Source organism: Anarhichas minor, unplaced genomic scaffold (genome assembly GCF_050575085.1).
Source record: "Anarhichas minor isolate MPS153535 unplaced genomic scaffold, ASM5057508v1 ptg000063l, whole genome shotgun sequence".
Lineage (NCBI taxonomy): Eukaryota > Metazoa > Chordata > Actinopteri > Perciformes > Anarhichadidae > Anarhichas > Anarhichas minor.
Window position 1 is genome coordinate 627,812 of NW_027466509.1, and position 24,154 is coordinate 651,965.

At 46.4% G+C, this 24,154-nt stretch overlaps 1 protein-coding gene across 1 annotated transcript in view; it reads right to left on the minus strand.

The window, feature by feature from the left end:
* Positions 1-24,154, minus strand: part of whrnb (whirlin b) — a 96,186-nt gene that overhangs the window by 10,494 nt on the left and 61,538 nt on the right. The window contains exons 6-8 of the mRNA XM_076078143.1: positions 21,029-21,214; positions 20,184-20,375; positions 10,064-10,781 (exon numbers count right to left, since the gene is read on the minus strand). Of these exons, the coding sequence (XP_075934258.1) occupies positions 10,064-10,781; positions 20,184-20,375; positions 21,029-21,214 (1,096 nt within the window). The remainder of the gene's footprint in view (positions 1-10,063; positions 10,782-20,183; positions 20,376-21,028; positions 21,215-24,154) is intronic.

Here is a 24,154-nt window from a genome sequence, read left to right on the forward strand (position 1 = left end):
TTTATTATTGTTGTTACTCTTTTCATGTCCCTCTTGAGCACTAAATGGGACATTTGTAAAGCGCAATACGGGAGCATGGAGCGCGCAGACAAGTGAGGCCGTCGGCATTGAGTGGCCTTGGCAAGCATGATTTCCAGGTGACCCTTCAACCAAGAACTTTAACCAAACTTTGTGGTTTCTATGTTGTGAAAACATTGGGCTAATGCTAGACGAGACCCATCATCTGAAAGGACTGTGGTGAGATTGCGTTGGTTCTACAGCTTATTGAACAAAGGACAAAGATTGATTTGAGTTATAATAATATATGCTGGTATACGCAGGAAACAGTGTCTCTTTTGTTTCCATGTGTCATTTGTGGAGTGAAGTTGTGTTGTGGTCTCATGAATAATTAAAACCTTTAGGAGGTTTAGGTAAATGTAATACGCTGCTTAAAGGTATATGCAGGGGGCAGCCAACACATAGCCGATACACTCAACACTACATTGCATACATCCTCCCTGCCTGCATGACTATTGCTACACGCACAAATGTCTACCACAAGCCAGCAGGGGGCAGCCATGGATAGCAGTACACATAAAGAAAACACACACCCTCATCCCACCTTCACGCCACAACTAGACAAAATAAAAGTGACATCAGCGATAAAGCAGCCTGTTAGAATCCATGTATCTAGAGCTGTCTGAGGAGGAACAACAACAGTCTGATGAGTATGAGGATGTTGAGGCAGTCACATTTACAGAACTGCTTCAGGACCTTCAATTGAGGGTTGAGACCTAAGAAAATCAGCACACTCAATCGTTTAAGGGTCTTGAGGAGACTAAAGTCCTCACTAAGACCAGGAGGGTGGATCACATCACTCCAGTTCTGAGGTCTTTGCACTGGCTTCCTGTCAAACAAAGAATTGACTTTAAAATCCTGCTGTTGGTTTATAAAGCACTGAATGGTTTAGGGCCAAAACACATCTCTGATCTGCTGCTACCTTATGAACCATCCCGACCCCTTAGGTCGTCTGGGACCGGTCTACTTCCTGTTCCCAGAGTCAGAACTAAACATGGAGAATTAATCAATTTCCTGCATTTCTGCATTTTACTACTGTATTTTATTTCTTACACTGTTTTTTTATGTTTTAATGCTTTAATAGCTTTTTCACTGTAGTGTTCTCGTTCAGTGTGTCGAAACTCTGATTTAAACACCGAGCTAAACCACAGTTAATGAAGACAGAGTCGTAGTAATTTTCACCCTTTTTACTGTCACTTTGTTCCTTTAACATGTTGTGTGGTGAAAACTGAAAATACAAACAATACAAAATATTCAGTCTTATTGTAAATACAAACATACATAGATCATTTGAACATCAACAAAGCCAGATAAATTCATTGTAAAGAATTTTAACGCCAACAAACACATCTCAGTGAACAAAACCGATGTTTCTCCATCCAATGATGACCCTAACAAGAGCTGCCCATTGCACAACAAGCCTCATCCGCTCAAAAAATGCAGAACATTCAGAAACAAACTATTCTATGACAGGAAGACTTTCCTTAAGGAGAAAGGAATATGTTTCAAATGCTGTTCTTCGGTCTCACACCTTGCAAACGACTGCAAGTTCTCTGTAAAGTGCTCTGAATGTGACAGCCCCTATCATGATGCAGCCATGCATCCTGGTCCATCACCTCAAAACATCAGGGCTCCTTCACCATCACAAGAGGATGGCGGGGAGGGAGAAGATCATTCTACCACGACTGTGGTTAGAACAAGCTGCACAGAAGTTTGTGGTCCAGGTCAATGGAGCCACTCATGTTCAAAGATTTGCCTCGCAAAGATCTAGCCAAAAGGTTCCAAGGACATGGCTGTGAAAGCTTATGTAATTCTGGATGACCAGAGCAATCGCTCACTGGCTAGACCAGAGTTTTTCAAACTTTTTAGTGTGAAGAGCAAACCATTCTCGTACGACCTTAGAACTTGCTCTGGCATTGTAGAAACATCTGGCAAGAAGGCAGAAGGATTCGAGATTGAGTCGCTGGACGGAAAGGTTCTCATCTCTCTCCCACCACTCATTGAGTGCCATGAAATACCAAACAATCGGTCTGAGATTCCAACACCAAACGCCATCCTACATCAGCCTCATCTTCATCACATTGCCAAGCACATACCACAACTGGATCCAGAAGCACAAATACTCCTTCTACTCGGAAGAGATGTCCTTCGAGCACACAAGGTCGGGCAGCAAGTCAACGGACCACACAATGCCCCCTTTGCTCAACGGCTGGACCTGGGTTGGGTAGTAATAGGAGAGGTGTGCCTGGGTAATGCACATAAGCCAACAGTCAATGCGTTCAAAACCAACGTGCTGTACAATGGGCGTCATTCGATTCTTCAACCATGCACAAACTTCATGCATGTCAAGGAGACACAGCAGAGCGTTAGTAGGCCTGACAAGATGACAAAGAGGATGCTGGGTGACACAGTGTTCAATCGAACTGAGCACGACAACAAACTGGCTCCATCAATAGAAGACCTAATCTTCTTAAAGATGGTGGACACAAATGTCTACAGGGACGACACTAACAGTTGGGTCGCCCCACTGCCGTTTAAAGAACCACACCAGCTGCTACCGAACAACAGGGCGCAGGTGGTAAACCGGTTCGCATCCCTACAACGAACCTTGAGAAGGAAACCTCACGTGCAGGATCAGTATGTGGCATTCATGGAGAAAATATTTGCTAATGGACACGCCGAGGTAGCACCGCCACTGCGAGAAGATGAGGAGTGCTGGTATCTCCCTACGTTTGGGGTCTACCACCGACAAAAACCCGATCAGATCAGGGTGGTCTTCGACTCCAGCGCCCAGTACTTGGGCGTCTCCCTCAATGACGTGCTGCTCACGGGTCCCAATCTCAACAACTCCCTCCTTGGTGTCCTGCTACACTTCCGGAAAGAGAGAGTTGCAATTATTGCGGACATCCAGCAGATGTTTTATTGTTTGTTGGTGCATGAAGACCACCGCAACTTTCTTCGTTTTTTATGGTACAAGGACAATAACATCAATAAGGAAGTTGTTGACTATAGGATGAAGGTCCATGTCTTTGGCAACGCACCATCTCCCGCTGTGGCTATCTACGGGCTACGAAGGGCCATCAGAGAAGGTGAGAAGGAGCATGGTGCTGATACCGTCAAGTTTGTGGAAAGGCACTTTTATGTGGATGATGGCTTGGTTTCCCCACCATCTGAAGTGGAGGCAATCGACTTGCTTCAACGAACGCAAGCATCACTCGCTGAATCAAACCTCCGCTTACACAAGTTTGCATCAAACTGTCAGGCAGTTATAGAGGCCTTCCGGCCTGAAGATTGTGCCTCAGTAATCAAGGACCTAGATCTGAGCGGAGAAACAACACCCACGCAACGGAGCCTGGGTCTGATCTGGGAGATCAGGACTGACACGTTCACCTACTCTGCGTCGACTACGATTTAACCATTTACTCGACGAGGAGTTCTCTCCACAGTCAACTGTATTTTTGATCCTCTGGGTCTGCTGGCACCTGTCACGATCCAGGGAAGAGCCCTCCTAAGGGAACATACTTCAGAACGGTCAGACTGGGACGCGCCTCTCCCAGAAGCTTGAGCTTTGTGCTGCCGTCTTAGCAGTAGAGATGGCCGATCTCATTAAAGATGAACTAGACCTAAAGTTGGATGCCACCAAGTTCTATAGGACAGCAAAGTAGTGCTCGGCTATATCAGTAACGAGTCGAAACGATTCTTTGCATACGTCCACAATAGCTTTCGTCAAAGCCTGAACAATGGCGTTATGTATGTACAGAGGAAAACCCTGCCGACCATGCATCAAGATCTTTACCAGCATCCCGCCTTGTACAAACCTCTTGGTTCACTGGACCCTCCTTCCTGCATCAGCCATCTACAGAGGAAACGCAAACGAGTGAGACATTTAAGCTCCTTGCACCTGAAAGAGACTCCGAAATTCGACCACAAGTACAAACCTGTGCTACTTGCCTGGAAGAACCAAGACTAACCTCTGCCCGCTTCCAGCGCTTCTCCACCTTTGCATCTCTAGTAAGAGGAGTAGCATTTCTGGTTCACATGGCAAGATCCTTCAAACACTTGAATCAAACCAGCAAATGCAAAGGTTGGCACACATGCAACTTACCTCGTACTCCAGAGGAATTGGACCAAGCAAGGAAAGTTATCCTTGAAGCCACACAAAAGGAAGTTTTTGCGAAAGACCTGACGGCTCTCCGAGTCAACAAAGCAGTATCCAAAAACAGTGCCTTGTTGAAACTCGGTCCAACCTTGGAGGACAATCTCATCTGCGTTGGAGGCCGGCTAAAGCACTCCAACCTGGCAACTGCAGAAAAGAACCCAATAATCCTACCCAAAGATAACCACATCTCCCTACTCCTCACCCAACATAACCATGAGCAGGTGAAACATCAGGGTCGTCACCTGACAGAAGGAGTGATCAGGGCAGCAGGACTGTGGATCTTGGGAGGCAAGAGGTTAATCAATTCAGTACTCCATAAATGCATAATCTGCCTCAAGCTGCGTGGAAAACTGGAAGAACAACGCATGGCAGACCTGCCACCCGAGCGTCTCAAAACGTGTTCTCCTTTTACATATGTGGGGCTTGATGTATTTGGACCTTGGTCTGTCACAACCAGACGCACCAGAGGAGGACATGCAGAGAGTAAGCGATGGGCCATTATGTTTTGCTGTATGAGTTCAAGGGCTGTACACGTCGAGATAATCGAGTCTTTAGACACGTCCAGCTGCATAAATGCTCTTAGGAGGTTCTTCGCACTGAGAGGTCCTGCGAAACAGCTCCAATCGGATTGCGGTACCAACTTTATTGGAGCGTGCAAGGAGCTTGGGATGGACAAAACAGTGCAGAAGTACGTCAGCGAGCAGGGGTGTAGCTGGGTATTTAACCCGCCACATGCCTCTCACATGGGAGGCTCTTGGGAGCGCATGATTGGCATCGCCAGAAGAATCCTCGATTCAATGTTTCTTCAGCAAAACACTCGCCTAACCCATGAAGTGATTTGCACTCTAATGGCAGAGGTCACAGCCATAATTAATGCACGACCACTCCTACCTGTGTCAACGGACCCAGACAAACCGTTCATACTCTCGCCAGCAATGCTCCTTACACAAAAGACAGGAGTTCCACCTCCACCTGGAGATTTCTCAGACATGGACCTGTACACAAAGCAATGGAGACAGGTCCAGGCTCTAGCCAACCAGTTCTGGACTCGCTGGAGCCGTGAATACTTGCCTACCTTACAACACAGACAGAAGTGGACGGTGCCACGTAGAAACCTTCAAGTCGGAGATCTAGTTCTCCTCAGGGACAAGCAGACTGCCCGCAACGGCTGGCCTGTGGCGAGTATCGCTGCAACGTTCCCTGGAAAGGATGGGCATGTAAGAAAGGTCGAGGTGAAGACGACTGACCAAGGCAGTGTCAAGACTTTTCTTAGACCAATTACAGAAGTTGTTCTACTTTTACCCAAGGACTGATTTTGAATGGTTGAATGTTCTTGAATCCTGCAAACTTGTAGTGACCTCACATAGGTCAGACGGGGAGTGTGTTGCCTTTAAAGGCATTTTTTCTACTTTGTATAGATAATTTGTTTATGCTCATTACAAAACGAAAAGAAATTATTGTAATGTTGTCTTTTCGTTCAAGTCATGATCACTTCCGGGGTGTCACTTCCGGTTTTGGTAGCTTCATTGGTTGAAGTCAAACAAAAGAGAGCCACATGCTCAGAGGTGTAATCTGCTCGCATCCATCTGGAAGCGTCCTAGGAGCAATGCTGTAAGTACTCTACTTGACATTGGACATAGTGGGAATTTTATATCAGTACAGTTGTCTTGACAAATGGGTTTGATGTGTCACTTAGATAGGTTTGTGTTATATGTAAGTTTGGAACAATGCCAGTGTTTTTTATGAATGTTTGTTGATGTTCAAATGATCTATGTATGTTTGTATTTACAATAAGACTGAATATTTTGTATTGTTTGTATTTTCAGTTTTCACCACACAACATGTTAAAGGAACAAAGTGACAGTAAAAAGGGTGAAAATTACTACGACTCTGTCTTCATTAACTGTGGTTTAGCTCGGTGTTTAAATCAGAGTTTCGACACACTGAACGAGAACACTACAACTGTTTTTATTGTTTCAATGAATGTTCTTGTTTTTAAATCTCCTTTTCTTTTGCCTTATGTTTTGATGCTTTTAATGGTTTTATGTGAAGCACTTTGAATTACCTTGTTGTTGAAATGTGCTATACAAATAAACTTGCCTTGCGTTAAAGAGTGTATCAAGACGAGGCTGTTACTTTCCCATCACTGCCTAGAGCCACAATCAAATGACGTATTAGAATAGAGTTTCCCCTGTTTGGTGAGTTAAGGACTTCGACTGATGTCACAGATTTCATTGAGCAGTGTGAGAATTCTCTCACTGGGTGTTCTGTCAATAGGAATACAAGGCTCAAAGGGTCAAGCTGTCCTTGATTTAAGGTGCACATACTCCTTGAAGAGTAGAACCCTGTGCAGTGACATAAGGAAGGCAGGTGAGGCACTGAGTGTGAGTGAGATCCCAAAATGTATCATGACCAAGGGGCAAGAGAGCAAGGCAATAAGGAAGACCTTACTTCTCACCCTCCACTATGCCCCCAAACTGTTTGCAGACTGTCTGCATACATGAACTCTGTGACGACCAACTTTGCATGCCTCTATTTCTTGGCCTGGACTTCATATGTGCTAGCACCTGAGGAAATATGTTATGCCAGGGGGGAAAGAATAAAAGTCCTTATCAAATGCTCCTGATACACTGCAGTGCGGTCGTGCAGAGCCTTCAGTCAACTTTATCATAACTTAGTGTAATGGAAGATTCCAGGGTCAAACAGCCTGCCATTACACTCTTGGAAGCCCAACCTGAGGTGGTCAGACCAGTGCTGCAGAAGTGATCTATAGTTTAGACACTGGCACAACTGCTGTCGTAAAGCACAAGATTTCAACAACAGAGGAGCTGCCATTGCGAAGGAGAGCTTTCCAAGTGTCACTATAACAGCAAGTAGTTATTCAGGAGCAACTTAAGAAAATGCTCAGCAATGGTGTCATATAACTGTCCTCTTCTGCGTAGGCTTGCCCAGTAGTTTTGACCCTAAGAAAGGCTGGGACACCCTGCCTCTGTTTGGACTACAGGGGAGTTAATGCTAAATCACACCACCATGCCTCTCCAATGCCACTGGTGCATGAAAATGCAAAAGAATGTGGTCTCAGGTAAAGGAGTTGAAGTAGACCCAGAAAAGGTTGATGCCATCATAGCCTACCCAGCACCCACTGCCCATCTTTTTTTTGTTAGAAAAGGGTGTATTATGAAAGTGGCCTGCTCACTGTTAGGCTGCCTTTTGGGCTTGTTGCAGTCACCACCTGTGCTAGCTCAGCCAAGGCCATACCTTGTTTTCTTTTCAGCAATGTGGGAGCTGTCTTGATGCAGACCATTGAGTGAGAAGAAAGATGCAACGCCTTTGCTTCAAGAGTTCTCCAACTGAGGTATTCCACCTCAGAGAAATAATTCCTTCCAGAAGTGTTGGCAGTGAAGTGGCTGCATTATCTAGAAGAGGAAATGTGTGATGTAATCACAGACCACAGTGCTCTTAACTGGGCATTCAACTGTCAAGCATCATCCCGTCTCACCATTTGGACTCTGCAGCATTGTGCTTCCGGGTCCATTATAAGAGAGGTTGCTGTAACGTTCACGATGCTTTATACTGCACACGTCAACAACAAGAAGGCAGTGTGTGTATGACTTAAATTGCACTGGTCTGATCTAACCTTCAGGACATTGAAGAGGCTCAGCAGAATTTCTCGCTTACTTCCACATGATCCATTTGGAGGACATTTTGGAGGATGAAGACACTCCTGAAGAATGTGGCATGTTGGCCAAGGATTCACAAAGATCTTTGCAGTCATGTCCGTGCATGCCATACTTTTCAGCAATACAAAGGGTCTAATGATAAGCCAGCTCAAATCACCAGGTGAGATGATAGGAGAGGACTTCATGGGGCCAATCTCACGCAGCAAAGCCCGGAATGGACCTCCTGGTGTTTAGCAGTCAACAGCCTGCCTGGCCTGCCAAGCGATGATCAAGATTTAATGCAAGCAGCCATGGGATCACTTCTGACGCTTCAATGTGACGCTTTGCTGCCATGATAGCGAGCCTGATTAATGCTGATGCCTCTGATCATCCCTGCAGAGACACCAGATCCATGTCCGCCAGATTATAATGACGACAGTATCGGCGACATCTGTGTTCAGTACATCAGCTTCCTGCAGAAGTCCAGCAATAAGACTGTTGTGGGGCATGTCGGGTTACCAATGCCATTTCGTCATCATGATTAAACTCTTCAGATCGGTTTCATCTGTCATTTGACGCTTTAAATGTGTAGAGGAGGAGGAATCATCTGCCACTCGTCTCCGCCTCAGCCATTTGTTCTCCCTCACCAATCTCCACACTGGAAACGGGAGGTATTAGATGCAGTGCCATGATGACTGCTGCATCTTTTGCAAGACAGCCAAACGTTGATGCATTCAGGGACTTCAACTCCTGTACAGACTTTTCCATATCGGTCTCTCATGGGCTGGCCATTAGGGAAGGTCTTGCGGCTCTGAGGTCTGAGACAGGATATCACAGCATTTTTGCTGGTCCTCTAACACAGTTTTAGGAGGAGTGGCGAAAAGCATCGGCATGTTAATAGCATGGAAGAACAGGACACTGAGACTTGGTTATTTTTTCAAGCTCTACAGCATTCCTTCTTCGTTCATGGGCATCAAGGAGATGAAACTATCCTCCCAGAAGGAGATGGGTTACCTCTCAGCAGCGATGCAAGACCTGTTACAGAAACAAGCTGTGCCTGTAGTCCCCATTCACGAGAGACAGAAAAGGTTTTACTCTAACACAAATCTGTGTTGGCGCTTCGCAACACATTCCATATGTTAACCAACAGGCGGTTACTTGAGCTGGGCAATTGGTTCACCACTGTTGACTTACAGGTGCATTCATTCAAGTAGAGTAGTGGCTTCAAAACTTTGCAGGGTATAGCCTACAATAGCAAATACTGGGGGTTATGGCAGCTGCCCAACCTTCGTTTGGATGATAGGAAGCACAAGCCACGCTAGCTTACCATTTCCCCCTCACTGATGGTAGGTAGGTAGACTGGTAAACGTTGTGTGGCCTCCTCAAGCTACTGGCAGTGTTCATGGTCAAGTGTATGCACCAGCCATTTCCGCCTGCCACAAGGGTTTTGGTGACAGAACGGTCTTTGGTCCTCTTGTGAAGCGATTCTTGCAAGGGGTCAGGAGACAGTGCTCCATGATGCATGCCTCCTCCCTGCAGTGGGGACTGCCATTGGTGGTGAATTGGTGAGGGGTCCCTTTGAGCTGCTGATGCACCCTGCTATGAGGGAGTTTTCACAGCGGTTTCAACAGCTTTACTGCTACAACATAGTAACTTGCTTTCTCTCGCGTTTTAGTTGGTCTCCATGCAGTCTAACAATGATGTTATGGATTACGGAATGAAAAGATTAAACATCAGAGAGCCTGGTAACAGGTAAAACCTCAACAGCTCACATCAAGGTCTGTGGATTATCTTGAGCAACTGGGTCACGATTTCTGAAAAGAGATATTGCTGTTAAGTTTTTCATATGTATATTTTCGGGACGTTTTACATCACAAGCCGAGTGCCATATACTCCCATTATCTTTGTGAGAGAACGCGGATAGCTGGTATCTGCAAAACTAGGCAACTCAAACCAAAACAATTAGACTGCTAAATAGCATTACAGATAAGAGGAAAATATGTATTTGTTTATGTAATTGTCCTTTCAATACCATCCCATAAGTAATGTTGTTGTTATTTGTAGGAAATTACAATTTTGCCCAAATAATTGTATCTTATGTTGAGGCATACATGAGATGTATATATGCACAGGGAGTCAACACCCACAGCCAAACACAGACACACTCACAGACACAAAATTTATGTACCTCTTTGCTGTTGTGTGGAGTCTGCAGACAGCCGGTTCATGTTTGTTATGATGACATTCTGGGTGAGGGCAGGTGAGCAGGGACGGTCAAGACTACAGGGTGGAGCAGTAGGTGTGATGAGAGAGGGGCAGGGGGAGGGACATGGCGAGAGATGGGGTGATGGATGACGGGATTGCATGGGAGAGGCTGCCTTGGAAGAGGACGCAGACTTTGACAAGTAGGTGGACTTCTCATAGGAGCTGGATCTGGAAGCGAGTTTGACAGATGCCTCTGGCTTTGCAGAGCTGGAGGAGTCCCGGTGGTGTAGGAAGCCTGGACAGGTGTGGTGTCCTGAACTGGGCTGGCTGTGGTGGGCAGCATGGTGGTGGAAGTGATGAGCGAAGTGGGGGTGGTTCTGGTGTTCAGATTTAGAGAGTTGAAGGGAACTCTGGCAGGTGTGATGGAGAGCATTTAGCGAAGCGTGGTGGCTTGCACCAGAGCATGTGTGATAGGCAGAGACTGGTGAGGGCTGGTGGGTGGTGGGGAGGGCTTTGAGCGACTTGTGGAGGCACTCCTGGAGCAGCCAGGTGGGGCCAGTGAAGAGCAAGCTGGAACGGGGCTGCATCCGCCGAGCTGAAGGCTTCCGGCTATGCTCCTTCTCTTTAGACGGCTTGGTCTGAGCCTGGAGAGGGGCAGTCCTGAAGAATGGAGGAGATTCATTTGAAGCCTGCCTTTCATCCTGTCAATGAAAATAAGGCAACAGTATACATGAATCCCACATGGAGGGTGTAGCTCCTCTCTCGGAGCCTAATGAATTACAAAAGAAGAAAAATAATCTTTACATTACAATCTTTAAGATCTCAGTCCTGGATGACATAGCAAAACCTGGAACTGTATATAGCATAAAGAATGCAAGAAGGGGGAAACAGCTAGCCTGACCAACACATCTAAAGCTGTGCACAGCGGCACACAAGCAGAAAAAGGGTTTAGAGACGAGAAGTTTATCTAACCAATTATTTTGCAGTGTGTTCGCTGATAGTTTAGGTCACAAGATTTTTACCCACCAAGAAAGAGTTTCATTACGCAACTCGGCTAATCGTGGTTTATACATTTCAGTTTGTGCATAGGTTTAAAGTAACAGATAAAAAGTGTCTATAGAGCTACAGTGGATTTTTTTTTCTTACATGAAACAGAGACAGGCCAGTTGTTTCCCACTGCTTTCACATCCTAAAAAAAATGCAGACAATAATAAATACTTTAATATAGGGCCCTGGCCCTATTTTTAGGCCTCTGCTCGAAAATTGCATACCCATACTAAAGAGAGTGTAGATCTCTAACTACAAGGTATATTTTAATAATTTTGATGGTTAAATACAGGTAAAACTTGTGAGACACTTGTTCAGATGTGTAAATATTGTGTATATGTTACTGGTTAATAGTGAATGAAGATGGAACACAGCTCAAATTGAAAAGTTTCAGGTTCACCTGAAAAAAAAGCACTTGTATTGAAAATATTTATTTGAAATAATGCAGATACAAGCCTAAAAATACGCCACAGATAGATGGACCTTCTTCAGTCCCCTCAAATAAGAATGGCTGCTTGTGAGCCTTCTTAATCAGGGTTGAAGTGTTCACAAAGATGTGAACACCCAGAAACGTAAAGCTAATGACGCGCTCAACCTGCGTCTCATTGATACTGTATGGGTGTGTGACAAAGTAAGTGAGAACTCTTCTTCACCAACTACTCGTACCTTACATGTTATTCTTACACATTATGATATATTTTGCTATAGCGTCCATGTTGTTTCCACATGATAACTTAAAGCTTATGAACACAAAGAAGTCAGAAGAACAATTTCCTAAGTCCAGAAATGGGTCAATCCTACAAACATGTGAATGTGGTGAATAAATCTGCTGGGCAGTCTGTCTTGACTCAAGTCCGATTCAATCAGTCCTTGCTTCTTCAATTAGTGCAATTGCTGCACTACGTAACACTATTAACATTCATTTTAGTCATTTAAACACTCTGAGCAAGGATATACAACATAGGCTGTCTCAACAACAATCTTCTGCGTCCACGTTCAAGACAATTATTCTTGCTGGGGTTACGGGCACGTGGCTGCTCCTACTTATAGCAACCACATCAGCTCACTCTAGCCATGGCATCTCCCACAGGGATGCCAGCGCCCCCGCCGCCTACTTCCAGCAACCACAGAAGCTTGATCTAGCCGGTGCTCCTAGCCGGTGCTCCGTTCCCGCCAGCCACCGGACACCAGCGGTCCACCATAGCTTCCCCCAACCTTCTTTCTACGACCCTCTTTACCCTCCTCCCTTCTTCTTCCCTACACCCTTTCATCCCTCCATCCCCCTACCCTACATCCCTCTACCTCGATACCTACCCTACATCCTTTCAACCCTCTACCCCTACCCTACATCCCTTCATCCCTCTACCTCTACTCCTACCCTACATCCTTTCACCCCTCTACCTCGACCCCTCCATCCCGCTACCTCTACCCTACATCCTTTCACCCCTCTACCTCGACCCCTTCATCCCTCTACCTCGACGCCTACCCTACATCCTTTCACCCCTCTACCTCAACCTCTTCATCCCTCTACCTCGACCCCAACCCCTTCATCCCTCTACCTCGACCCCTACCCCTTCACCCCTCTACCTCTACCCCTACCCTACATCCCTTCATCCCTCTACCGCGACCCCTACCCTACATCCCTTCATCCCTCTACCTCTACCCCTTCATCCCTCTACTTCGACCCCTACCCTACATCCCTTCATCCCTCTACCCTGACCCCTTCATCCCTCTACCTCGACCCCTTCATCCCTCTACCTCGACCCCTACCCTACATCTCTTCATCCCTCTACCTTGACCCCTTCATCCCTCTCGCAATAAATCTCTCGAAACTCATATCGTTGTTGGCTTGGTCCTTGTTAGTGAAATTACAATAATGTGTCAGGAATACTTACCCTGCAGAGAGCCATTTGGTAATGTAAATGAGCTAGTGAATTAGTCCAAGAATGTCAGGGATGTCCCTGTGGTATAGCCTGAAGCAGTCTAGGTGTGAACTGGACAACCTATATTGTACAGTTACATTTTTGCTCATGGAAGGAGAGGAGAGGTGACCTGTGGCACGAGTTATTTTGCTTGTATTTATTTGTTGTTTTCCCTGAGTTACACACGTAATGGAGAGCTGTGTAAATAAACATTATCCTCTGGTAACTCTGCTAAGTTTGCCTACGCACCACCTTCTTTGATATTTGAGCTAGACTATTCTACAGGGTGTATGTGCCACCTATGCTCTTCCTGAAGTCGGCGATAAGGTCTTTAGTCTTCTTGGTGTTGACGGCAGTTTGCCTTGTTGTCAGCTTACCAAGCCACCAGGTGATGGACCTCCTGGCTGTAGACCGACTTATCATTGTTGATGAGACCAACCACCTTTGTGTAATCTACAAACTTGATAATGGTATTAGAATTATGTGCAGTCATAGGTGAAAAGGGACTAGATGAGAGGACACAGCCCTGTGGGATGCCAGTTTTCAGGTTGAGGAGGTGTGGTCTGTTGGTTGCAAAGTCCTGTATCCAGTTGCAGAAGGAGATCTCTGTTTGTTTTCAACTTCTGGAGCAAGAACTGAACTTCTGACTCACCCAGAATCTGATAGGTATTTTATTCTTGCTTCAAATAAGTTGTCTTTATAGCTGTACTTAGGCTTGCCTCAGTGGTGATTGGACTGAGTTTCTGCCTGTCTGAGGAGGTGTGATTTAGTCTCAGCTGCTGAATAGCTCTGCTAATTGCAAGGGAGGAGCCTACACTCCTGGCAGACAATCAGTGGATTGCTGTCCTTAAGCACTTCTGTAGGCTGGAAGCGTCAGCTTTCAAGCGTCTGGCAAACAAAGGCAACAAGGCGACTTTTTCAAGCCCGACTTCGTCAAGCTAAGACTTCTCGAACGTGTAGTTACCTCATTTTTATTGTTCAAACCATGTGTTTGCATCCGATTTCGGTCCTCTCTTCTGCTCGGTGGTCACGTAGACATTGGGCCACTCCCAGGTGCCGTGACCCCGCTAACCTCATTTATCCTATTCTCTCAGCTCATGTTGAGCAAGTGGTACCGGGGGGGTTCTGGAATTGCCAGTCAGCAGTGCCGAAAGCTGAGTTTATCTCGGGCTACGCTTCCTTGCTCTCTCTCAGCTTTCTTGCTCTAACTGAGACATGGATCACGCCAGAAAATACCACCACACCTGCAGCTCTGTCAGAAGTGTACTCTTTCTCTCACACTCCCAGAGCTGCGAGGCGGGGTGGTGGTACTGGCTTGCTAATTTCCCCAAAATGGAAATACACTCTTGTCTCGGTTCCTCAGTTCTCCCCGTCCTCTTTCGAATTTCATGCGGTTACTGTCACTTATCCAGTCAAGCTCACTATTGCTGTTGTGTATCGCCCACCAGGCCCTCTTGGTGAGTTCTTGGAAGATCTCGACACATTAGTCTCACACTTCCATGATGATGGCTCCGCACTCATCCTGCTCGGAGACTTTAACATCCAGACTGATAAATTAGAACCGCTTCTTTCCTTCCTCTCCTCTTTTGACCTTTACCCCGCCTCTTCTCCTCCTACCCACAAGGCCGGCAACCAGCTGGATCTTATCTTCACTAGACACTGTTCTACTGCTAACCTCTCCGTCACTCCCCTCCAGCTCTCTGACCACTATTTCATGTCTTACTCCCTCTCCCTCTCCTCTCCCCCCGTACTTCCACCACCTACCCACATGGTTTCTACCATGTAGTCATCTCCGCTCCCTCTCCCCGGCTGATCTTTCATCTTCTGTTACCTCTGCTCTCCCTGACCCTGAAGCCTTCTCTCTCCTATCCCCTGATATTGCTACTGATCTTCTCCTCTCCACCCTTTCCTCTTCTTTGGACAACCTCTGTCCCTTCACCTCCAGGCCTGCACGGCCAACCCCACCTGCCCCATGGCTGTCGGACTCAGTGCGTAATGACAGACGGAGCCTAAGAGAGGCTGAGCGTAAATGGAGAAAAGGCAAACTCCCGGGGGACCTTCTTAACTTCCAAGCTCTTCTTTCCACTTTTTCCATCACTCTATCTACTGCTAAAGCTGCTTTCTTTCGCTCCAAAATCCTAACCTCTGCTTCTAATCCTAAAAAACTCTTCCAAACTTTCTCTTCACTCCTCCAACCCCCACCCCCACCCCCTCCTCCTACTTCCTCCCTTCTCCCTGACGATTTCGCCAACTTCTTTGACAAGAAGGTAAACGATATCAGATCCTCCTTCTCTCAGCCCCCCTGTCCACTCTCTCCCTGTCCACCCTCTCCATCTCTACCATCTCCAGCTCTTCCCCCACAGCTCTCCCTCCCCTCTCCATGCCCCATCTTACCCTATCTTGCTCCCCTCTCCCCTAACGAGGTCCTCAACCTTGTTATATCTAACCGCCCCACCACGTGCTCCCTTGACCCGATCCCCTCCCCTCTTCTTCAGTCTATTGCGACTGAACTCCTTCCTTTTCTCACCCACCTCATGAACACATCTCTTGTTTCAGGATGCTTTCCCATGGCTTTCAAGACTGCTAGAGTCACCCCCCTTCTGAAGAAACCATCACATGACCCCTCTGATGTCAAGAACTTCAGACCGGTGTCTCTTCTACCCTTTCTTCCCAAAACACTTGAACGTGCTGTCTTTACTCAACTATCCTCCTATCAAAACCAAAACAACCTCTTGGACCCTCACCAGTCCGGGTTCAAAGTGGGTCACTCGACTGAGACAGCCCTCCTTGCGGTGACGGAGTCGCTTCACGCAGCGAGATCTAACTCTCTCTCCTCTGTCCTGATTCTCCTGGACCTGTCTGCGGCGTTTGACACTGTTAACACCAGATCCTCCTTTCCACCCTCGAGGGGATGGGCGTTTCAGGCTCTGCACTCTCCCTGTTTGCATCCTACCTGACAGGTCGATCCTACCAGGTGTCATGGAGGGGCTCTGTGTCGGAACCACGCATGCTGACTACGGGGGTTCCACAAGGCTCAGTCCTGGGCCCCCTTCTCTTCTCGCTCTACACAACATCTCTGGGTTCTGTTATTCACTCGCATGACTTCTCCTACCATTGTTATGCCGATGACACCCAGCTGGTCTTGTCATTTCCCCCCGGGGACACTCAAGTGGAGGCACGCATCGCTGCGTGCTTGGCTGACATCTCGAAGTGGATGACGACACACCAACCTGGACAAAACCGAGCTACTGTTCCTCCCGGGGAAGGGTTGCCCGCACCGAGACCTGTCCATCACCATTGATGATACCGTGGTGACGCCAACTCGGACTGCGAGAAACCTGGGTGTGACCCTGGATGACCAACTGTCGTTCACAGCAAACATTGCATCGGTTACACGCTCCTGCAGATTCCTGCTCTACAACATCAGGAGGATTCACTTCCTCACTGATGAGACGACGCAGGTGCTAATCTAGGCTCTTGTCATCTCCCGCCTGGACTACTGCAACTCACTACTTGCCGGAGCCCCGGCGTCGGCCATCAGACCTCTGGAGCTTGTCCAGAAAGCTGCAGCTCGCCTGGTGTTCAATCGCCCCAAGTTCTCCCACACAACTTGCCTTCTATGTTCTCTACACTGGCTACCTGTAAGAGCCCGCATCCAGTTTAAGACTCTGGTGCTAGCCTATCTCCAGGCCATGGTCAAGCCCTACACCCCGGCCCGACCACTTCGCTCTGCTACCTCGGGGCGACTGGTTGCCCCGTCGCTCAGAGGTCCCTGCGGCCGATCGACCCGGTCGCGGCTGTTTTCTGTCCTGGCCCCACAGTGGTGGAATGAACTCCCCACTGACGTCAGGACGGCAGAGTCGCTGCCCATCTTTCGGCACAGGCTGAAAACTCACCTCTTCAAGAAGGCCTACCCTTCCGCTTAGCACTTACTTAGCATCTATTGTATTCATACTAGCGTATTGCACTTATTGTTTTTATATTACTTTGTGGCACTTATTGCATTCGTTTGTTTCTGCACTGTACGTTGGCTCTGGTTTATGCTCTTAGATGCTTGTTTGAGGAAAGGACATGCACTTATTACTTCTGGTGACTAGTTGTTCTCTTGAAAACCGATGTTGAATACACCTATTGTAAGTCGCTTTGGATAAAAGCGTCTGCTAAATGATGTAATGTAAATGTAATGTAATCTCGATGCCCAAATCATTGAGTTTGTTTACAAATTTTGAAATGAGCCAGGACCAGCCTCTCAAAGCATGTTACGATGGTGGGGAACAACATGGTGGAATAAATTAAGGTGTGTTTAGGCAAGGGCATGCGGGAGGTGGTTTTGAAGTTGGGGGCAGCAACTTGGGCCAGTTGCAGGTTGAAGATGCCAGTTTTTCGCCACCTTTTATGTGGATATCCAATATGTGCTGATGGTAAATATAGTCTTAGAAATGGGCAAATTTTCCCATTGCGTGCTATATTGACCGAGCAAGCAGATTTCTCCTGCTTGGGGAGCCGTGCCGGCTGTGCCTACATGTAGATGATGCATAGGGCCCGAGCAACGAGTCTGATAAATAAACTAAATAAACTCATTAAATGTCAATAAAGGAAATATTCTTACACAAATATACAACCATAAGCCTTCTGAATTCAAATTTCATCTCTTACACAGAAGAATAGCCTAATTGTTTAATTTCAAACTAGCCAGAAACAAAATAAAAGTAAACAGGCATGTTTTCGTTCGTGTTTCCATTCTTCCAACAATCAGCAACTATGGTTTGGTCAAAATGAATCCTTAAGTCACCTAAAAAGATGTGGAAATATTGTTGCTCTACACGCTTTTTTCTCCCCGTAGTTTCTGTTTCTACCGGCTGGCTGTAAAGCAGCTTCCTCTGTGCTGTGGCTCACAAACAGCTCTCACTCCTTTTACGGAGAAATACGCAAAATACGACGTCAAAAATGGCCCCAAGATGGCCCTGCTGGTCTTTGTTGCCTTTTCTGGTCTATCTTCGGGATCTACTTATCTCGCACCTTCAGGGTGTATTTGAACATTTTTAATTTTAAAAGAAGGACATACATGGAAATCATTCACAGACAAAACTGTTTCCCCTGCATAATCATATTTTCAATGCAAATAAAACAAAGAACGACACATACCAGTTCAATGTATTGTAAGGCATTTGTGTTCTCCTCCTGGTGGTTTTCTGTCCATTCACCAATTGTGCCATCAGTCTGAAAGAAACAGTATGAGGCACTGTAGTACTGTGGGGCTAAACCTGAAATACAAACTTATATTTAATATTATTTAATCCAGCTGCCAGATGGATGGGATTTGCCCCACAGGGCAACACAAGTAGTGCAAGGAAGTTAAGATGGTTAGACATTAGCATCGTGACATTAAAGTATGTTGCTTTGGTTCTGTTATTGATTTGTCTCGCTCCATGTCCACTTCTATTTGACAATTGACAACAAGATTTTCATGCAGCATGCAGCTGAGCGTGCAATCTTTTCAGATTTTATTTTCAAATAAAAACGCTCACTCAGCTGTTAGCAAAAAGCAGTGACTTAGGATATAACAGTAAGCTAATCACTACAGTTAGGACTTCTTGAAGTGGTGTTATATGAGGACGTTATTGTCAATACTACCCACAGTAGATGGCGGCCGACACGCTACATTTAGAATATTTTGACCTCTTTACCATCAGACAGCCCTTTACGTTAGGGAACGCAAGCATTCATTCATTCTCTTCAAAGCCGCCAGACTACTTCAACAAAACAACATTCTCGCACAGAACACAGGAGTTGCTGATCTGCCGTTGTCTTGATCGCATGGTTTGTTTGAAGTAACGTGGAGTCCACAGCAGCACATTGCCGGTACTCCTGTCCTGCTTCTCCGAAGAATTTTCAAAGTTAAAGCTTTTATTTATTGTCTTGGCCTCCTGTTTTCTAAAATCAACAATAAGCACCTTGGTTTTACTGAAAAGTGAAAATACTCCACTACACGTAAATGTCCTGCATTCAAAACGTAACTACTTAGTATGTAATCAGCTAAATGTAGTTACGGTAAAAGTATTGACTGTGCAGTAAAATGTTCCCTTTCTGTACTTCACACTCAGCTCTCCTCCGAATGAGCCCGGGCCAGCAGATCACTGTGTCACACAAGAAGAGAAATAACAGGCTTAGAATGGAAAAGTTGTTTCTGGTTATTCAGTTAACACAGATGATTAAACTAAAGGATGAATCAGAACATAAATTAAATATAGTGTGGTACATGTACACTCAAGTTGAATCTGTCTCCACTCAAGTATAAAACTGGAGAGCCGTTTTATTTCATTCGTTGTTCACTCTGAATCTTCCTTCTTTTAGAGAATTAAACACAAACATGTAGCTTCATTTATGTTATGGTCCTAATCTACCCTACAATAGCATAGGAACCCTTTAAAAATAATAATAAAGGCTTCAGCAGCGCTGCTCTGAGCAGAGTCATGTGGAGGTGTGGCTACATGATTCCAGAGCTCCGTCTGGCCTGCTCACGTGTGCTACCTGCTAGCTGTTGGTGCGCACTGCAGCTGTTCGGATTGAATACATAAGGAACACCACTGGGAAGCTACAGAATTATAGAAAAGAACTCAAAACATAAGGATGCAGAGGAAGCTGTTCAAGCTCAGATCAAACAGTGCTGTCAGACTGACGTGCAGTGTTAGGTCTTGTAGGCCCAAACTGCTGGAGGAAGTAGATGAGAAGCAGACTGTACGCTGGCACAATGAGGTCTCTGTGGATCGATGCGGGCGACAGTTAAACATCAATACATAGTCGCTGACTTGCCACTAAGACAAGTTGCTCTGTGTCAAACACTGATGCCAGGAGACTGGAGGAGAGGGAAACACATGATATGTGCAGTGGCACACACACACACACACACACACACACACACTTTCAGTGATCTATGTGGGTCTTATGAATAGATGTCAAATAATGCAGTGCAAGAGACGAGCAAAGCGGAGACATAATGAGAACAGAACACAGACACTATGCTCCCCATCATGCCCATGTACAGGACTGTGTGTCTTGATCATATAAACACTGCAAGTTATGTACACAATATTACAACGGGTGTCACATCTTTGTGTATAGTAGATGATCTACCGTAGCAGGGACGGCTTGGTCTGTATCATGGATCACAGAAGGGAAGTGGTGACAGTGGCCCTGTGGATGGAGCACTCCCAGGCCTCCATGCCAGCTCTGGTTGGCCTCCCTCTCACGGTGCAACACCAGCCTGTCGTACAACTCAAGGTCCTGGTGAGCAACCAGACTCCTCACCTCAGACAACATGGACAACTGCAGGATTGGAGAAGTGAAACCAAAGCAGTGATAAGATCACGCATGAGAGAAAGAGCAGAGAGTTGCTGAGCTCAGGTTGTTTAAAAGTTACTATTGAGGTTAAATATGTATATTAACTATGCATTGATGTTTTCATATCTAAATAAAAATGTACCAAAACAATATTAATAACGATACAACAATGCATTTTATAACAATTAATGGTTTATAACTGATTTTCATAAACCATCAATAGAGCATTTTGTTACATCTTAAACACCATTAATAAAGGGTTCCTTATATTCTTTTAAATTCTATTGTAAATTTTAATGTTTCTATTTCTTGCACTGTTGATTGTTGTTTATTGTTCAATGTTATTGTCTAATGGTATGCACCACCTGCCATGACAAATTCCTTGTATGTTACATACATTGGCAATAAACGGTTCTGATTCTGATTCTGATTCTGATTCTTATTAGAACACCTTTCTGTAAAAAAGCCTTGTTCAAGACATATGAGTTGGTCTTATTATCAGGTTATATATTCCCACTTTCTGAAACATTCAAGCCTTTTTCTGAACTTTATTTTACAAGCTCAAACAGTGCAGCTCCTTTTAAACCCCCCATGGACCAGCGGTAGAGTCACCAAGCTGCTGCTGCAGGCTGCTGTACCTTTGCATGTGTGTTAAAGAGCTCAAACAGAGCCATGGCCAGCGGCTCCACTTCTATGTGTCCCTCCTGGTACTCCTGCAGGTAGTAGGCCATGGTCTGCCTCTCTGGCTCCGTTAGCAGCATGTAGGCCTGCTGCTCCAGAGACACCTGAGCACCTGGCGGGCCTACACCTCTGTGTACTGCTGGCTGGAGGAACAGGTCGAAAGACAAATGAAGAAAGAAAGAAATGAGGTTCACACACAGACACAGGATAAGAAGAGTTATCTCACACTGCAAGTCCAGCAGCATGCAGAGAGAAAGTATTCCGATGTGTGCAGACCTTCCATCACCCTTCCTCTCATCCTGAGCTCAGGGAACATGCACCACCTGAAAGCTGCAGGGCACGTCAGTCACCATGTGTCTGCATTCAGGACTCCATCATTGTTATCTCTCTAAGCTGCTCAACTTGGAAACAGTTCTTCTCACTGTTAGTAGATAGATTGAGTGTCAGCGAGGTTCCATGACTTTACACAGACTGTGAAAACTGTTGTGCAGTCTTGAATAAATAGATAAATGCAAAGAGGAAAAGCTGCTGGGACTTTCCATCCTGAACATATTTAGCTGTAAATGGGGCAAAAACAAATAAGCAGCTCATTAGATGAAATGTGTAAAAGCTTACATGTTGCTACTTAAACATCTCTGTGGCCACGTAAGACTTGACAAAATAAAGGAGCCATCAAGGCCTTCAATGAGAAGGCTTTTCTCTGCACTTAAGGTTAAATTATGTGCACAAGTGAAGGTTGGTATGCTTAGAGGCATCCGGAGAGACAGAATAGAATAGAATAGAATCCAGGGATAAAGAGAAGATAAGTTGATTGTTGGATTGGAATGTAAATATTTTATAAAACTCTGTAAATTTAATTTGACTGTGAACCTCCCTCTGCCAAGTTATAGAACTGACTTTATGTGTATGTACTTGATAAAAGGGTGAACAGATGACTTTATAGCTGATCTGGTCTATGCTTGCATCAGATGAGAGGGTCTTCTAGCTGGGGACAAAATATAATGAAGCAAAGTCAATTGAGTAATATGATTCCTGTTAAAACATTAAACTAGACTACAGAAGGATCATCTGGGGGAATTCTACAATCTGTGGTGCTCTTGTTTGATGTAATGTCTCCTTATGACCTTTACGTGAGCAATGTAGTCAAGTGTTAGACTAACTGTGCCAGGATCCCTGTCTGACCCGTTGTGTGTTACCTCTGTTTCCCCTCATCTCCTCTCCTCATGTGTTCTGTCGTTCCCCTGTTTGTTATTGTGTGCCATGTGCTCTGTGTTTGTCCTCTGCCTCCAGACACCTCCCATGGCCACACCCCTGATTGGTGCACAGCTGCGGACACTCCAGCCGATTACCTCCTGCAGGCTGACACACCAGATCCTGATCCCACTATTCATCCTCCTGGCACTATATCAACCCTGGTCCTGCAGTCCGTACCGTCTACCACCGTCTTCAAACCTGCTATCCTGTGTCGGCCCACGGGTACCACACAGTATCTCCTGCTTGCTATCCTGTGTCGGCCCACGGGTACCACTCAGTATCTCCTGCTTGCTATCCTGTGTCGGCCCACGGGTACCACTCAGTATCTCCTGCTTGCTATCCTGTGTCGGCCCACGGGTACCACACAGTATCTCCTGCTTGCTATCCTGTGTCGGCCCACGGGTACCACACAGTATCTGCTGCCTGCTATCCTGTGTCGGCCCACGGGTACCACTCAGTATCTCCTGCTTGCTATCCTGTGTCGGCCCACGGGTACCACACAGTATCTGCTGCCTGCTATCCTGTGTCGGCCCACGGGTACCACTCAGTATCTCCTGCTTGCTATCCTGTGTCGGCCCACGGGTACCACACAGTATCTGCTGCCTGCTATCCTGTGTCGGCCCACGGGTACCACTCAGTATCTCCTGCTTGCTATCCTGTGTCGGCCCACGGGTACCACACAGTATCTCCTGCTTGCTATCCTGTGTCGGCCCACGGGTACCACTCAGTATCTCCTGCTTGCTATCCTGTGTCGGCCCACGGGTACCACACAGTATCTCCTGCTTGCTATCCTGTGTGGTGGCCCACGGGTACCACACAGTATCTGCTGCCTGCTATCCTGTGTCGGCCCACGGGTACCACTCAGTATCTCCTGCTTGCTATCCTGTGTCGGCCCACGGGTACCACACAGTATCTGCTGCCTGCTATCCTGTGTCGGCCCACGGGTACCACTCAGTATCTCCTGCTTGCTATCCTGTGTCGGCCCACGGGTACCACACAGTATCTCCTGCTTGCTATCCTGTGTCGGCCCACGGGTACCACTCAGTATCTCCTGCTTGCTATCCTGTGTCGGCCCACGGGTACCACTCAGTATCTCCTGCTTGCTATCCTGTGTCGGCCCACGGGTACCACTCAGTATCTCCTGCTTGCTATCCTGTGTCGGCCCACGGGTACCACACAGTATCTCCTGCTTGCTATCCTGTGTCGGCCCACGGGTACCACTCAGTATCTCCTGCTTGCTATCCTGTGTCGGCCCACGGGTACCACTCAGTATCTCCTGCTTGCTATCCTGTGTCGGCCCACGGGTACCACTCAGTATCTCCTGCTTGCTATCCTGTGTCGGCCCACGGGTACCACTCAGTATCTCCTGCCTGCTTTCCGGTGTCGGTCCACAGGGAAACCACACCGTCACTCCTGCCATCTGTCCGGTGAAAATAAAGTCTGTTCTGTACCGGATTCTGCATCTTGTGGTTGTTATTGGGTCCTATCCTGAACTCCCGACAAACTGCTATTCAATGCAAATCCTTAATCAACAGCTACAGGCAAAGACTGCTGGCTGCTCATTCTTGTGTAATTGACAGTTTGTCATCTTTTCTGCTTGTGAGGCTAAACTGAGGAGGCGGTTGTATATTTATAGATTAATCCCTTATTTGCAGGCTGCATCTAAAAATGGAATTTGCTGTCGTTGTTAGTCAGTCATGTTTCTCACCAGTGCATTGACATTGTCGATGGATTTTATTTCATAGCCTAAATGTTTGCCTTTACCTGAGCAAAGCTTTACTTGTGTAACACTATAGTGATCTTTGGCTGATGGACACAGGTGAAAGTCA